Here is a 16,537-nt window from a genome sequence, read left to right as displayed (position 1 = left end):
CATTTTAAATAATATTCGATTTTCGTTTAGTACTTTTATAGCTTGAAATGCTGAGTTAACAAATAAATTTTTATTAAAATATTTTCGAAGATATAGCGATTTAAAACAAATTAAAGACCTTTATTTTCGCCTGGAGACAGCGCAGAAAATATCCGACCGAAATGTGTAAATACTACTGCAGCATATTTTTGGGAGGTCATTGACCAAATGACCCTCACAAAAGAGTCGCCATTGTTTGTGCGAATTTGGTTTTGAATTCACCCGTTCTCATGCAAAAAAATGCTGAAACATACAACTGCTTTCTTTAAAAAAAAATTCTTATGTGAAACTGCGCAAGAGTCCCAACTGATTCCAGCCATCTAGAGCCAGTGAGACTGTGGTATCCCCAATTGGGGTATGTTGTGAGGCTGAAAGTAGTGGGGAGGGGATGGAGATTGAGAAGAGGAAGTTGGGGAAGTATCTTAATACATATTCAGAACTGGTCACCAAACGTGGCCAAAGCCATTTCAAGCAACATTTCAACTCCGCACCAGGGCGATACAGAAAGTATCTTCCACTCAGGAACGTGCCGCAAATGCAATATATATTATTTCAAATGAGTAAATTGTGAAATAACGCAAATAAAATTTACTTGCGCACGCTGGGATTTGAACCCGCGACCTCCGGCTTGCTAGTCGAGAGCCCTGCCCCCCAACCACGTAGGCGACCATACATGCATGCTTACTGTGATTTCAAGCCAATTAATTCACCTATACTTCAATCAATGAAACGGATGTGGTCAAGTATTTCTAAGCACCCTGTTCTACGGTACCTACCTGCTGTTAGTTTCATTATGATTTTTATAAATACCATCATACAATAAGATCAATAATTCTTTTTCATTGATTATTGTTGTAACTCCCGGTGGTTGGTTGCTCTTTATATTCCTGATTCCGCGATTAATACAACACATAAAGGAACTACGGTGAAAAATACTATGGCTTAAAAATATATATTCATATAGATCTGAAGCGATCGATACTACTAGAATGTTCCGGAAGGACGGCCAATGTAAGATGCATTCAGCCTAGAACTCTGTGGAGATGCGTCTAATTTTATACTGATAACATTATGACGTTTCCTACCCACTTGTTATTATAGCGCAATGAGCGCCTACCTACTTACCTGCGCCCGGCGGCGCTCGCCCAGTAGGTACATCGAGCCGTCTAGACATTACGCGCATCCGCCAGAATATAATACTTTATTATTATTCATTCTAGACCACGTGTCCCGGAAAGACAAGGATCCTGGGTTAGAGTCCTAGATGTGACCATATCCTTTTCTGATTTTTCTGTTTCAGATTTTCGTTTAGAAATCGCTAATATTGTCTTCAATTACTTTTTTTTATTTTATGGTTCCTTTCGTAATCCTCTAACTAGGGCTAACAACAATTTCATACAACTTTCATGTTTCTAACTAACTAGTACTGCGGCTCATTTGGTCTTATTTCTATTACCATCTGATGGTTGTATTTACTCAACTGATTTTACGTTACATTAATGAGTTTTATGAGGAAAAATTCTTAGCTGGATAAAAAACCTCATAGTGATGAGTTACCAGTTGGGTAATTTGACAGTATATTGTAACAATATTTGAAACATAACTACTTATTAATCATTATTCCCAAGAAGAAACAAGTAGATAATAAAGACAGCTAGGGTAACATTCAGTTTTTAGCAAATGGGATACATAAAATCTTATTATTTAAGAAAGGACAAGGATGAAGAAATATTAAGACAATTGTCTGTCAAAAGAAACATCTTAATTATATTTTTAAATTTAACTAAGGAATTGGTAGACTTAATATGATTTGGATGAATATTAAACATACATTTCTAAGGTCGAGGAATGGGTAGGTAGGTGATTGGTGGGGGTGTCGCTGAATTAGGTACTAATTGAGCAACTCATTATTAGTATAAATACCGGGTTTTATCGTAATTAGGTCATTAGTCTTTCAGCTATCGTCCACCAATCAACGGGAGAATTGTGAATATGGAGAAAATCGAGTTCCGCGCTGTCATAAAATTCCTTACCAAGCAAGGAAAATCAGTTCAGATCATACTGGAAGAGATGTTATCAGTTTACGGGGACTCTTGTCCAAGTAAAACTATGGTTTACAAGTGACATACCATGTTTAAACAAGGCAGGGAGTCGCTTGAAGACGACCCACGGCCAGGAAGGCCTATCGAGGTGACCACTCCGGAAATTATTCAAAAAGTCGAAATATTAATAATAGAAGATGCCCGACTAAAGAAGAAACAGCTCGCAGAAATGGTTGGAGTATCGGATACAACCATTTTCTAAATTCTTCACGGCCATCTTGGCATAACTAAAGTCAGCGCAAGATGGGTCAGAGAATGCTCACGCCGCCTCAAAAACAACAGCGCGTGGTGTGTTCTCGTGCAGTTTTGGACCTCTGTAGGGAATACAAAGATGGAGTGTTGGCTCAAATTGTTACTGGTGATGAAACTTGGGACCTGAGTCTAAACAGGACTCTATGCAGTGGCACAAGAAAGGCACACCACCACCCAAGAAGTTTAAGGTGTCACAAGAAGGAATCCTGTTGATCGATTACAAAGATAAAGGTGTTTACATAACCGGAGTTTACTACGCTTTAATTCTAGAGCAATTAAAGGAAGCCATCAAGGAGAAAAGAAGGGGAAAATTGACCAAAGGTGTCCTTCCTCTGCACGACAACGCGCCTGTTCACAAGAGCCGTGTTGCGATAGCTGCCCTGCAGAAGATGGGCTTGGAAATTTCGCCACATCCACCCTACAGTCCTGACCTGGCTCCCAGTGATTATTACCTTTTCCAAACTTGAAAAAAGGGGAAAAAGTGAAGGATACTGTTTTGGCGTATTTTTTAGGCAAAGACAAATCTTTTTTTTTTGAGGGTATACATAAGTTAATTGAAAGATCCGAAAAATGTATTAGGGTAGCTGGTGAAAATATTGAAAATGAAAAATAAATTTGGTTTTTTATTTCCACTCCTTACCCCCCATTCCGCGAACTTAAAAACGTTCCCTCGTAAGTGGTGCCTGATATAAATAGTTTCTTTGACCAAAAGAAGTTTTAGTATGTACCGCCACAAAGTTCAATGTAGTCAATTCTAGTTGCACGCATTTGTTGTGTTCTTACAGCAAATTTAATATTGATAAAAAATCGACAAAGCATTTGAGTGATATATGGCTGTTTTATACACATAACATTACATTCCTTACAAAGTAGGTTGGATGGATGACAGAATTTTTTTTGTACATAACTTTAAGGATCAATTTTTGAGTAATACTTTTTAGTGGTTCAACATTGGACTTAAGACATGATCCCCATCAAAGATATTAGAAGAACGAGATATGCTATGTTGGCCGCCGGACCGTAGACGGAGTACTACCTAATTAGGGTACTTTGAATACTATCGGGACGTGTACGTACAAAAATCTGTTCTATGTATTAGTGCGGATACCTTAGCGTAAACGAAGGTGTGCAGTAGTATTGGTGAACAAAACCGGCGACACTGGGCAAAACAATTCCACACAGTATGAACTGCTCATAGCACATCTCGTTCTTCTGATATCTTTGATCCCCATGTTATAAGAAAGTCGAGATTGTACTGAGGCAAAATAGACAGTTTTTAATTTCTCTTTGTCCAATATGTGTCGAAGTTCTTTAAAATTGAATGTAAGTCTCCTGATAAACTTTGTTAACATATCGATATGGTCATTCCATCTTCAAAATTTACCAATCTTTACACCTAGAGACATGAAACAGTCTACACTTTCCAAGGGGCAGCAATTACAATTATGTATAATTTATTTATTAATGATACTCATAATTAGATTATGAGTATCGGAAGGCTGACTTTTTGATGATATACTAAATGTGACATATTTAGTTTTTATTGTATTCAATGTTAAGATGTTATTATTCAGCCAACTCTTTACTGCTCTTAATCCTAAGTCACATTTGTTAAAAGCATCTCTCCAGGTTTTACCCTCAAATATTAAAGCAGTATCGTCTGCGAAACTAGCAATGTTGCCAGGAACATCTAAATTACACAAATCATTAATGTAGAGTAAAAGCAATATTGGTCCAAGCACACTACCTTGCGGAACCCCAAAAGAGATTGGTTTGCTATTGCTTAAATGATTATTTATCTCTACTTGTTGCGTTATATCACTTGGATAGGATGTGAACCATCCTAGTGCTGTACTGTTAATGCCAAGAGAAGTAATCCATGGGAAACCGCATCAGATGCTTTTGATAGATCTAAGAACACAGCTAAAGCATTGTTTCAATAGTCCAAGGCAGTAGTGACTTTGGACAATACCCTCAACACTGCATCACTCGTTCCTATATTCTCTCTGAAACCGAACTGATTGCTAGAGAGTATATTATATGTTTCTAAGAATGATACCAATCTCGACTTAGCCAATCTCTCTATTACTTTTGAAAGAGTATGGAGTAAGGATATAGGTCTGTAATCGTTGACATCTAAACGATCTCCATCTTTAAAAAGGGGAATTACTTTAGCTTTCTTAGAGTGAGAAGGGAGCATCGCACTCTCCAAGCTAAAATTTACAATACAAGATATGGGACCAGCTAATTCGAAAACATGCATTTTATACACCATAATACTTAAAGAATCAGTAGCACGAGAAAGACATTTTTAAATCATTTATCACATTTGTGACTTCAGAAATGCTAGTTGGTTAAAAATCAAAATTGTCCCCTGTAACGTGAAGTTCAGATTTAAAATCATTCACAAGACACATCTCACTAGTTTTATTAGCACTCCACAAATTATTAGCGAAGCTTGGACGAATGTCACTGAAAAAGTTATTTATATGATTAGTAATTATATTTGGACTCTCTTCCATTGAAGTAATAATGGTATACAATGGCAACTCAAATATCATAACTATGACATTTTCTCGGTCCACTAGAATGTCTCTCAAAGGCTGCAGTTTTAACAAACACACAATTACAATTAGTTCTTTCGAAAGAGGAGTAAGATGATAAAATACCTGATGATAAGATGATAAGACTACTGCTCGGAATCGGAACTTGGAGAAGCAGAGGATGACCACCGATGCACTGGACTGACGAAGAGACTGAAGCGGGCTCCAGAATGACTAAAAAAGAACTTCATGAAGAGTACAGCGAGGGCCTCATGAAAGACAAGCTAGTGAGAATACAAAACAATCTTCACTAGCATAGTCCCCCAACAAACCCTGGCTTCAAACATTGCCGCGATGATGACGATCACAGCCCACTTCTCACAGGCTGTTGACATTTTACGTACACATCCTTGCAGAGCGGTGGATATTCAGTATGGTCCTGGAGAGAGAACACCATTCAGAATCGTAACGTTTAGTATCTATGTATACTATCCTTTTCCGCATCTCCTTCCCCTCCCCGATTTAGGACTCCGGCGAAGTAATAAGTGTATGATTTGGGAGTTTGGTATTTGGCCTAACCAATATTATTGCAATTACCAACTGATTTCTATTATCGACCTTGTTTTTTAGAATAAATACCTAATTTCCGATGATAACTTAGAAAATCGATGTCCTCCGCCTAGTTTAGATAACGATTAGTAATAATAGATTTATATTTGTTCTCGAGGGAGAAACTGACTTCATTGTAGGATAATATGAAATCGAATTATTGAACTGCCAAAATGGAATACGCCCGCCTAGTAAAAGGAAATTGAGGAAATGTCAATACAATCGGAAATACTATTTATATTGGTAACTATTTATTGTTAGTTCATGTTCAGCCCGCAAAACAAATCGCTAGTTCTATATTGTGCTAATTCTATGGAATCAATAATGGCAGGGGCAGGAACGCCAGCAACAAGAACGCAGGAACAAACTGTTGTAGGTAGGTAGAAGGAAGAGTAGCTAGACACCATAATATTACGTCCACTGTAAATGCCAAAACGGACTACATTTTATTCCCGGTGGGACGTGGTATTATTATTTTCATTGTAGTAATAATAATAATTTAATTTGGTTATTATTATTTTTTACTAACCGTAGGTAAGTACTTCAGAAATATTTTTTTCTTATATTGAACAGCGATTTAAAATTAAAAAAAAACCGCACGAATGACAGCAAACTTCAACTGTGAGTGGCATATCCAATATCTATGCTTCAACTTATTGCCGATTTCGATGTGTTGTTGTAGTTTACTAGTTTGTAGTTAATTATATAAGGGACAATGATTTTATAGTACTAAATCATTATATTAATTTACAAATACTTCCCAGTGAGTTTCCCATCTATTATAATTACTTATCAACTGCTGTGTGTTTTAGTGTGCGTCATTCAACGTTGACATTGTCACACACATTCTTTGCGAAATACAAAACATATTATCTAGGATTAATACGATTGCTTATTCCTATGTGCCAATTACACAGCGAACGCTGTGCTTCTACCAAAGGAATTAAAAAGGCTATTTATTTGTTCGGGCGCTGTATCCCACCCAGGTTAGGCGGTATTTCGCCTCCATTGGCGACCGACCTTTGCTTTTCCACCCAGTCAGTTAACCTCCTCGGTCTGCCTCTGGGTGAAGTTGATTTGATAATATGTAACATTGGTATGATTTGGTTGTTGCAGGATTGTCAGTGTCCATTGATTGCAGTACAGGTTGGTTGCAGAGTCAGCATGTCTTCGCTAGACAAGTGGGTGGAGCTAGCCAAGCAGTGCAAATACCTGCCCGAAGATGACCTGCGGGAGCTGTGCGGGCTGGTCTGCGACCTGCTCACGGAGGAGTCCAATATCCACCCCGTACAGACGCCGGTCACCGTGTGCGGGGACATACACGGCCAGGTGTGTAACCTACACGACAAGGTCATAGCACGGCAAACACAGAATAGAGAAACTAATGGTTGTCGTTTGTTCCAGTTCTACGATCTGGAGGAGCTGTTCCGGATAGGGGGGCAGGTCCCCGACACTAAGTACATCTTCATGGGAGACTTTGTGGACCGGGGCTACTATAGCCTGGAGACTCTCACGCGCCTCATGACCCTCAAGGCTCGCTTCCCCGACAGGTACACTGAATTCAATTTCTACATCTTCCTATTTCTCTACATAATATGCCTTTCATCAACTATTTCAAAGTTGTTTGAGAAACTTCTTTTAAATAAAATCATTCACTGTATCAAGCCAGTAATTTCACCTAACCAACATGGTTTCACTTCAGGAAAATCTACTTTTTCCAATCTTTTAATTTGCCAAAACTATATATCCGGATCCATGTCTAAGAAGTTACAAGTTGAAAGTCGATACTGATTTCAGCAAAGCATTCGAAAAAGTTAATCATGATCTGTTGTTAAAAAAGCTTAATAAATTAGGAAGAGCAGGGTATTTATACATGTGGTTTAACAGTTATTTAAGTAACAGGCAATTGGCTGTTAAAATTGATGACTTTATTTCATATAAATTTATTGCTACCAGCGTCCCCCAAGGGTCACATTTGGCATCAATTGTTATTTTTGATATTTGTAAACGATGTGCTCACTATCTTCAACGATGTCGAAGTTTCAATGTTTGCGGACGATATGAAAATATACAAAGCTATAAGAAATATTAATGACTGTCAAATAACTTGTTTAAACTTTTTGTTGGGTGCCAAGAGAACTATCTACAACTAAATATAAGCAAATGTCTAATTATGAGATTTCATAGAATAAAAAATCCAATAATTTATGATTACTCCATCAATGGTGTAGTTTTAACCGCTGTAACCGAGGTGAATGATTTAGGTGTAAACTTTGATCAAAAACTGAATTTTATAAACCATATTGAAATTACATCAAATAAAGCTTTGAAAATATTGGGTTTTGTAATAAGAATTTGCAGCCAATTAAAAAATATTCAAACCCATAAAAATTTGTACATGTCATTGGTTAGGAGTCAAATTAAGTACAACTCGACAGTGTGGGCACCTAGTTACGCTAGTCATTCACTCACGATAGAAAGAATTCAATATAAATTCTTAAAATTTATTAATTTCAGAATGGGTATTACAAGGGAATGTGTCAACTATGATTACCTACTATGTCAATTCAATTTATTAAAATTATCTGAACGCAAATTATCCTCGCAAACCAACATCGAGGCATTATCTACCGTTCTATTGTGATATATCCAACACAGAATCACAATTCTACACCCCCGTTTACCGTATACAAAATTTGGGTAATGACTATAAAGATGTTGTTGATATATTCAACACATCATTCACCAAATAAAACAAGTCATTACCCAATTTATTTCAGAAAGAATTTTCGTTCAAGAATCGCTAAATATGACCGAAGGAGATAGGGTCCTATTAGCTCAAATATCTTTATGTATTTTGGTAGAGTGGTGCCCCGGCAAGGCAAGGTTCCTGGGTTCGAGTCCTAGATGTGACCGTATCTTTTTCTGATTTTTATGTTTCAGATTTTCGTTTAAGAATCGCTAATATTGTTTTCAATAATTAAATTTAACTATACAAACTAGGTAGCTATGTTTATCTTACCAATGTATTGTAATTTTCTTAGTGTTATATTTTTCCATCTTGCATGGTGGGGTATCTAGTTTCGATTTTATTTCGTCAATGACTTTTAGTCCAGTCAGTGGGGGATAAAATAGGGCTCCACCTTGCAAAAGGTTAGGTAGTAGCGATTTTCACATATGTTGTTAAGATTGGGACTCTAAAGAAAAAAAAAAGTTTTCGACCTTGGGGGGGTCGAGCTCGATCCGCCATCTTGGATTGAAGGTGCCAAAATTTGGTTTTTTCAAAATAATTATGAAGTGGTTGATTTAACAAACAAATTGCTGAAGACAAACTTAAAACCAACTAAATTACCTACATTTTTTGTAGAAAGTTTTTTTTTGTAAGTCTAATAGGTAACGAGTTACAGCGGTTGAAAGAAGAAAATTTTGACAAAAAATTGTAAAACTCCAGTTTTCTTGATAAATTTTGTACTAACATATTACACAATATCATTTTAACGTATTTCTACGTTACAATATACTTATATAGCATCATCCGTGTTGCTCGATGACGTTGATTTGTTATAGTGGGATCCTAGTCTACAGCTGACTTGGCAACACTGATTGAGTCCTGGTTACAGGACGTTGCCTGGATGCTCATGTCTGCAGATGTTCTTTTCGATGAAACAATGCCAGTTCAAGTTTCACAAGAACGATTTTTAGCCAATGAAAATAACAAAGTCCGTGAGATTTCGATGCTTACAAAGCAATATTATACAGGATGATTTTACAGTTAAGCAGGCTGAAGAAGATGATGATGAGTTGATTGTCAGTACTGCGATTTCCTTGTGTTCATCATATGACGCTGTTTTCATTATTGGTCAAGACGTTGATCTCCTAGTTCTGCTGACAGCATATGTACCACCCAAAATTAGTATATATCTTCGCAAACCTGGGAGAGGCAAAACTTTTGAAAGACTGTATTCTGCGAATAGTGTGAAATACAAAGAGGCGGCTGAGAATATTCTGTTTCTTCATGCCTTTAGCGGCTGCGATACAACATCGTCCTTCTTCAACCAAGGAAAAACAAAATATTGTTCGCTTGTGCAAAACGACACAAGACTCAATGCCATGATAGGAATCTTCAAACAACATGATGCAACACCAGAAGACATAGCAGTTGCAGGAACACGCTTTCTTGTTGCTTTGTACGGGGGTGACATGGATAAGGAAACCTTGGAAGAAGTCCGCTACAAACGTTTAGCAAAGTCGACAACAAAAAGCAAATTCAATCTTGCCTCTTTACCACCAACGAACGACGCTGCACGGTACCATGCATTTAGAACGTACCATCAAGTCCAAAAATGGTATGGAATCCAAAAAAATCCAGAAAACTGGGGCTGGAAACGTGACACCAACGGGCTTGTTCCAGTAAGAATGACAAAGAAACCAGCACCCGAGACTTTATTAAAATTTATTTCATGCAATTGTAAAAAAGGATGCGGCGTTGCATGTAGCTGCAGGAAAGCTGGATTGAAGTGTTCTATTGTATGTGGGTGCTGTAATGGTCAAACATGCCGAAATTCGCCAGAGGTTCACATCGATGTCGAGGACGAAGAAGAAGAGATTTTGTCAATGGAAGCCCAGAATCTCAGTATCACAGGCAATGAGTTAGATGATGACATTGATGACGAAGACTGTTATTAAGTAACATAATTTATAGTAACATAATTCATAGTAATAATAATCTGTGAAGTAGACCTACTGGGGATACCACAATAAAAAAAATTCGACATGTTCTCTACCTCATGGTGGTGTGGAAATGAGTTAGCAAAATTATTATAATTATGTAATGAATAACCCGAAAAATTTACAATGTTGGGAATTTCATCATTTTTTAGAAAAATATTCACATTTCCGCCACTGTAACTCGTTATCTATTAGACTTACAAAAAAAAACTTTCTACAAAAAATGTAGGTAATTTAGTTGTCTTTAAGTTTGCCTTCAACAATTTGGTTGTAAAAACGACCACTTCACAATTATTTTGAAAAAAACAAATTTTGGCACCTTCAATCCAAGATGGCGGGTCGAGCTCGACCCTCCCAAGGTCGAAAACTTTTTTTTTCCCTTAGAGTCCCAATCTTAACAACATATATCAAAATCGCTACTACCTAACCTTTTGCAAGGTAAAACTCCCCACTGACTGGACTATTTGTTTTAGAGGTTGTTTTTTAATTTGTCTTCTATTTTCTTTTTGATTTTGCTTTGATTTTTTTTTTATCCTGTTTTGATTTTGTTGTGCTTATTTACATGTTCTTTGTAGTAAATAAAAAAAAATAACATGTAAAAGCCCAGCCGGCCGTGAAATTAGAAATAAATAATGTATTATCACCGGCTAATGGAATTAACCTTTGCAGGATAACGCTGCTGCGCGGCAACCATGAGACGCGGCAGATAACACAGGTGTACGGCTTCTACGACGAGTGCCTCACCAAGTACGGCAATGCCAATGCCTGGATGGACTGCTGCCGCGTCTTCGACCTGCTCACCATCGCCGCCGTGAGTTCCTACACCCCCTCTCTGATGAATGTACCCTTTGCCTGTACCTCTAACTCTGTGACTAATGGTTTCCTTGTGTGTTGAGCAGCTGATTGACGACAAGGTGCTCTGCGTGCATGGGGGCCTCAGCCCCGACCTAAAGACGCTGGACCAGATCCGCTGCATCCACCGAGACCGCGAGATCCCGCACAAGGGCGCCTTCTGCGACCTGGTGTGGTCTGACCCCGAGGAGGTGGAGCGCTGGTGAGTATTGACAGAACTCGCCCATTGTATTGCGTGGAGTGTGTGTTTGCTAACCTAATCTAACTGCATTATCTCATGTCCAGGATGGTGAGCCCTCGAGGAGCCGGCTACCTGTTTGGGGAACAAGTGACCAAGGAGTTCCTGGAGATCAACAGTCTGAACCTGATCTGCAGAGCGCATCAGCTGGTGGATGAAGGCTACAAGTACATGTTTGGGGACCGCCTGGTGACGGTCTGGTCGGCACCAAACTACTGCTACCGCTGCGGGAACGTGGCGTCCATATTGGAGATTACCTCGCCGGAGCGCCGCGAGCCCAAGCTGTTCCGCGCCGTACCCGACTGCGACCGCGTCATCCCCAACAAGTTCACCACACCCTACTTCCTCTAGCGCTCCACCCCACAACACCGACCTGTATTCTTCTATTCTCAATGGCCTTTCAAAACTCACCACTATTGTTACTTGATTCTTTTGTGCTCCGTGCAATGCAATGCCATCTCCATTGATTGCTTGCCACTTTAACAATAAGCAATGGAATAAAGTTGTTATTGAAGGAAGTTCTGGCTATTTCCAACACGTTATTATATTGGTATGCGGGTACGGGTACCTGGTTACTGTATGGTAATGGGCTACAGATGCAGATATGGTTTAATCTTTAATACGGACAAGCGCTATTGTTAAAGCGTCAAAGTTAATAAAATGTGAAAATATTGTCACTGGAAAGCGATCCTGTTGTAACCAATACAAGTAACGTTGTTCTATAGCTTATCTGGGCCCGTCGCTTCTATGAAGATACTTTTACGGCTGGTTTAAAATTCACAATTTATTTTCTAAATTTTGATTAGCTTTTGAATTTCCGATATAAAATTGTATTTTATGATATCCTGTGATAGAACATTATTATTTTAAGAAAACAAAATAAGTATTGTGTTGGGATTATTGCTACATTTTGATTTCTTATTCTAATCCTCGCCAAATAAATCTGTTGTCATCTTAGCAATGAACTGTTCCCCACTTTGTCTAGTTATTTGTTATTGGTGTAAGTGGATATTATGTACCGGGAACGGTTACAGGTTTGATGGTGGGGGGTTCAACCAATCCTCCCTTCTTTTAAATTAATTAAAATCACTGTAATAAAATACATTATTTTACACTTTGATCAGCAAATTATTATCACTCTTGTGATAAATGAACAAATTTTAAAATTAGCATTTTTTTAATGTTTATTGGTACAGTATGTAATTATTTTTAAAATAATGAATGGATGGATTTATGGGGAGAGAGAGAAAGGGCAAATTACCCACATATTTGGTACACTTTCAGATTTATAAATGAGGTTATATTGGTGACCTTGTTAACATTCAGGAAATGTTTAATTCTGTTTGTGTACATATGATGATATAATAGAATTATTATAAACTTTGATATGTCTTCAAGCATTATATAAAATGGTGTGAGTTATTATATTGTAATGTTATAACTTCCATCCACGTTTTGATACTGAAAGAATTGGGAACATTTGTGTGTTTTTAAATGACTTGTGTATTAATGTTTGAGGTTGCATAGTGTATATTCTTTTTACTCTGATTTTGTATACCTAGTTATCAAAAAAATAATATTTTAAATAACACAATTTCAAATGGTGTCTGATGCTTTTCTTTTTAAATACCTACCGTAAACCAGGGTAACTTTGTCACTTAAAATTGTGACTGCGTTAATTAGAAGTTTAGTAGTATTTATATTGGTGATTTTTAATTAGGTAATTTATTGTGAAAATAGAGCACTTGAGCATGATTTGCCCCATCAGTAAGAAAGAAAAGATTACAATGTGCAATATGGAATCAAATCCAAAAGGTACATTATGTTACGGCCATACACACAACATCATAGAATAAAGAATACAACGAGTGCCTTGTGGGTCAATTTGGGCCTATATTTCCATACAAAAATGTGTTTCATCATAATTACTAAATTCAAATGTGAAAGAGAGACAGATTGCGTGCTAAATGGTCTAGAACCAAAAGGTACTAAAGTCAGTGACACATTTGTTTCCATTCAAATTAGTATTGAAGGCACTTCTAGTTTTCTTCTTTATTCTATACACGATATGGACCACAATCACTTACATAAATATAAATAACAAAACTGCTATATCGACGCTAGTCTACATATGACATCATGCTTTTGTTATATGTGCACTCTCAAAAGGGAATTCGTATATGCACCATTTGCTGAGTAGATTTTGAATTTTCGCAACATGTGCAATCTTGACAACTATAAAATTGCTGGATAAAGATACCCCTTATGAAATATGAAACTCTTTATTTAATATTTTAGGGAAGGGCTCCTGTATTATTACTGCTTCAGACATGTGCCAATTTATGTATCTCACTTATGTTACGATTGCGTGCAAAGAGTTAAAGTGCTCGTTTGGCCAAATCAATGTTTTCACGTAATATGCAAACATGTCACCGTTATCTGTCTCATTAGATAAAATGTACTAATAGATAATGCGGCTGTCGCATATGTGATGCTGATGCCTCACATATCGACGGCAGAAAGGCCAATTGACATAACCAACATTTTCTATTTTCACTTTCTGATACATTTATCCGTATACTCAAGGTTTATTATAAATTATGAAAACATGGTACCAAATTTTCATTGTATGTAAACATCAAAATGTGAAAATTGAAGTGAAAAAATGTTGGTTACGTCAATTAGCCTTTCTGCCGTCGATATGATCCATAAAGTTCTACTAAAACATATTTTGTCAAAACGTGCTTCATGGTGGCACAGAAAAGGTTAATAACATAGACATATGAATATTAGTAGACCTGCCCTAAGTGATTAAAAGCGTATTATCCCCACTCCCCATACCGGTTCCATTGGAGCCGGCTGGGCTCGCGTACGGCCTCAAGTGAAATTTGAAAACGTGACGTCATCATTCTTGTGCGAACTATGGTCGAGGCATCATCGGTTCATTTTACGAAATAACACGGCAAAATGTTGACTTGTAAAAATAGATGTGAAAAAGAGAATAAACCCAATTGTCGTATTACATTCCATAAGTAAGCATTATTTTACTCTATTTTAAGCTTATTCACACCGTATTATATGGATCAGTTTTAGAAACATATACTATCACATTACAATGTAGCGATTCTCAAGTGTGCTCATCGTTGTTTACTGGGGTAAGTAAATTATGAAACATTTGTAAAAGTGTCTTAACTAAATACTCTGAAACTAACTACGACTCTGCAAACAGAAGAAATTTACTTTGCCGAATTTGGACTTCGCAAATTAGTTCATAACGTGGCGAGTAATTTGCGCTCCCATGTAAAAATGTCTATTCATTCAAAAGCAGATTTTACTTTTAAGAACTAAATGGTGATATTATAATGCGAGATGCCTATTTACTGTCAGATTGATTTATTGACGAATCACAGTCAGCTTCACCCCCTTCGTTCTTCAACAGTTGATATTACCCCTCGCCATTATCTTCTCGTCTATTAATTCCTATGTCTGTGGTTAATAACTACATTCTGAAATTGTTACTACATCCTGCTTTGCGGGTTAAATACTTCGGGTGAAGTTAAAAAGACAATTGAAGTCTCGTCTCCAAAAGGAATTTAATAACCCCAAAACATAGTTCTGAGATAATTGAGCAAAACTGTTAGGTCGGGTTGTTTCACATAATTTGAACGATTCATCAAATTCCAAAGTTAATATTTCAAGTCCTTTTCAGTTCCAATGAAATAATAACAGAATTTTCACAGAACTTAAATTTTAACTTTGATGAATTGTTTAAATTCTATGAAACAACACATCCTTAGATGATCAAATCGAAAAAGATATTTGTGTTTTCTTTGGGGTTTTATTATTAAGGGCCAGTTGTTTCACCGAATTTGAACAATTCGTCAAATCTTTATGAAAGTTGCTCGACTTTCAATAAATATAATATTCATGTATAATAATATATATATAAACCATCTGGAAGAAATTGATAGTGATAGTGAAAACCCTATGAAACTCCGTTTCCTAGTTTAGAAGAATTTAGCGCACAAAGAGACAGACGCGGATAGTGACTTTGTTTTATATGCAGAGATACCAATGTACTGTCACGATTACGAATTTACTAAGTTCGCTATTATCTGGGATGTTCCCTAACGTTGCAGACTATTCCAGAATGTTCTAGAAACTTCCAGCCCTTATATATTTAAAAGCACGCCCTTCAGGTAAAAACAAGAACCTTCTTCATGAATGGAGGATAGAGGGCTACCACACCATATAACTCTGTTGATCCTACTGGGACTCGTTTGACTTTGGGGGACTTTTAACGACAGGCTCATGGGCCAGTTGCTTCACAAAACATGTGCTAAGTAAAGACGTAGTGGCGCATCCTTATATAATAAACGAGTAATATTATATTGAAATAATTGTATTTGACGCTGCTGTCAAGTTCCCGTTAACCGCCAATGCTCAGCTCGTCAGCGTTTGGTTAAATTATGATGATCATTATGCTTGACAAACTAGAGACTGGCCGAGTTCAAATGGCACGCGTATGTCAAACGATGATAAAATAATACAAGATGACAAAGTGGTGCATTGGGATAAGTTGTGAGAGTGGAGGGGGAAGAGAAATAAACGACAATGATTTGAGCTTTAAGTCACATTAGTATTATGCCTCTTGGGTGATTAAAGAAACACATCAGTCTATCACAGGCAGCGCTGTAATCGGTTAGTGTGTAGCCAATGTCCACACCACTGTAACTGTAACGGCGAGCTGGCATATCCGCAGTGTTCGTTTCGAGCTTCAGTATATAGGATGACGTGTCTCTCGCTTGTGCAGCTTACATTTTCAGACTACTCGAAAATTATAAACAACTGCGACGGTAGTGGAATCACAGGTCGTTATAAAAAATACTCTTGCTTCATTAACATCCATATGTTAACATGATATAAGCTGCTTTTGCACACAAAATCAGAGGAAAATACATGGCAGGCTCGCTGTAGGCCATGGCCTTCCTTGAAGTCCACGAGTACCCTTTGATTTGTGGAAAACACCGACAGACATTGGCTCACCGTGAGACACGTGATTCACGCACTATGAGTTTTGATAACGGTTACAGCTTGCGGATGAGTTTGCGGCTAAATACAATAAGCAGATAAAATATTGCCGTCACAAATTGGTCGCTTGCACTGGACCTAAA

The 16,537-nt window shown here is 37.4% G+C and overlaps 1 protein-coding gene across 2 annotated transcripts; it reads left to right on the top strand.

Moving 5' to 3' along the window:
- The first annotated feature begins 6,144 nt into the window (after positions 1–6,144).
- Positions 6,145–14,344, top strand: PpV (Protein phosphatase V). Of its 2 annotated transcripts, none has more exons than XM_089643278.1 (6): positions 6,145–6,166; positions 6,662–6,874; positions 6,950–7,095; positions 10,943–11,084; positions 11,173–11,327; positions 11,411–14,344. In XM_089643278.1, exons 2-6 carry the CDS (start codon positions 6,710–6,712, stop codon positions 11,712–11,714), a joined length of 912 nt encoding a protein of 303 aa, XP_089499404.1. In that variant the 5' UTR covers positions 6,145–6,166; positions 6,662–6,709; the 3' UTR covers positions 11,715–14,344. The 2 variants fall into 2 exon arrangements, with proteins under 2 accessions (XP_089499404.1, XP_089499403.1); XM_089643277.1 differs by lacking the exon at positions 6,145–6,166 and adding an exon at positions 6,173–6,308.
- Positions 14,345–16,537: the final 2,193 nt, after the last annotated feature.

Source organism: Hesperophylax consimilis, chromosome 19 (assembly GCF_061612785.1).
Source record: "Hesperophylax consimilis isolate HC1 chromosome 19, BYU_Hcon_1.0, whole genome shotgun sequence".
Lineage (NCBI taxonomy): Eukaryota > Metazoa > Arthropoda > Insecta > Trichoptera > Limnephilidae > Hesperophylax > Hesperophylax consimilis.
Note: the sequence above shows the minus strand (reverse complement) of the source record. Positions and strands in the feature narration are given on the sequence as shown.

Bases quoted from the DNA above. Each gene is read 5' to 3' on its own strand.
- PpV (XM_089643278.1), top strand. From the start codon at position 6,710: ATGTCTTCGCTAGACAAGTGGGTGGAGCTAGCCAAGCAGTGCAAATAC. The intron at 6,875-6,949 runs GTGTGTAACCTA...CGTTTGTTCCAG, and splicing joins GCGGGGACATACACGGCCAG to TTCTACGATCTGGAGGAGCT. The intron at 11,328-11,410 runs GTGAGTATTGAC...TCTCATGTCCAG, and splicing joins CCCGAGGAGGTGGAGCGCTG to GATGGTGAGCCCTCGAGGAG.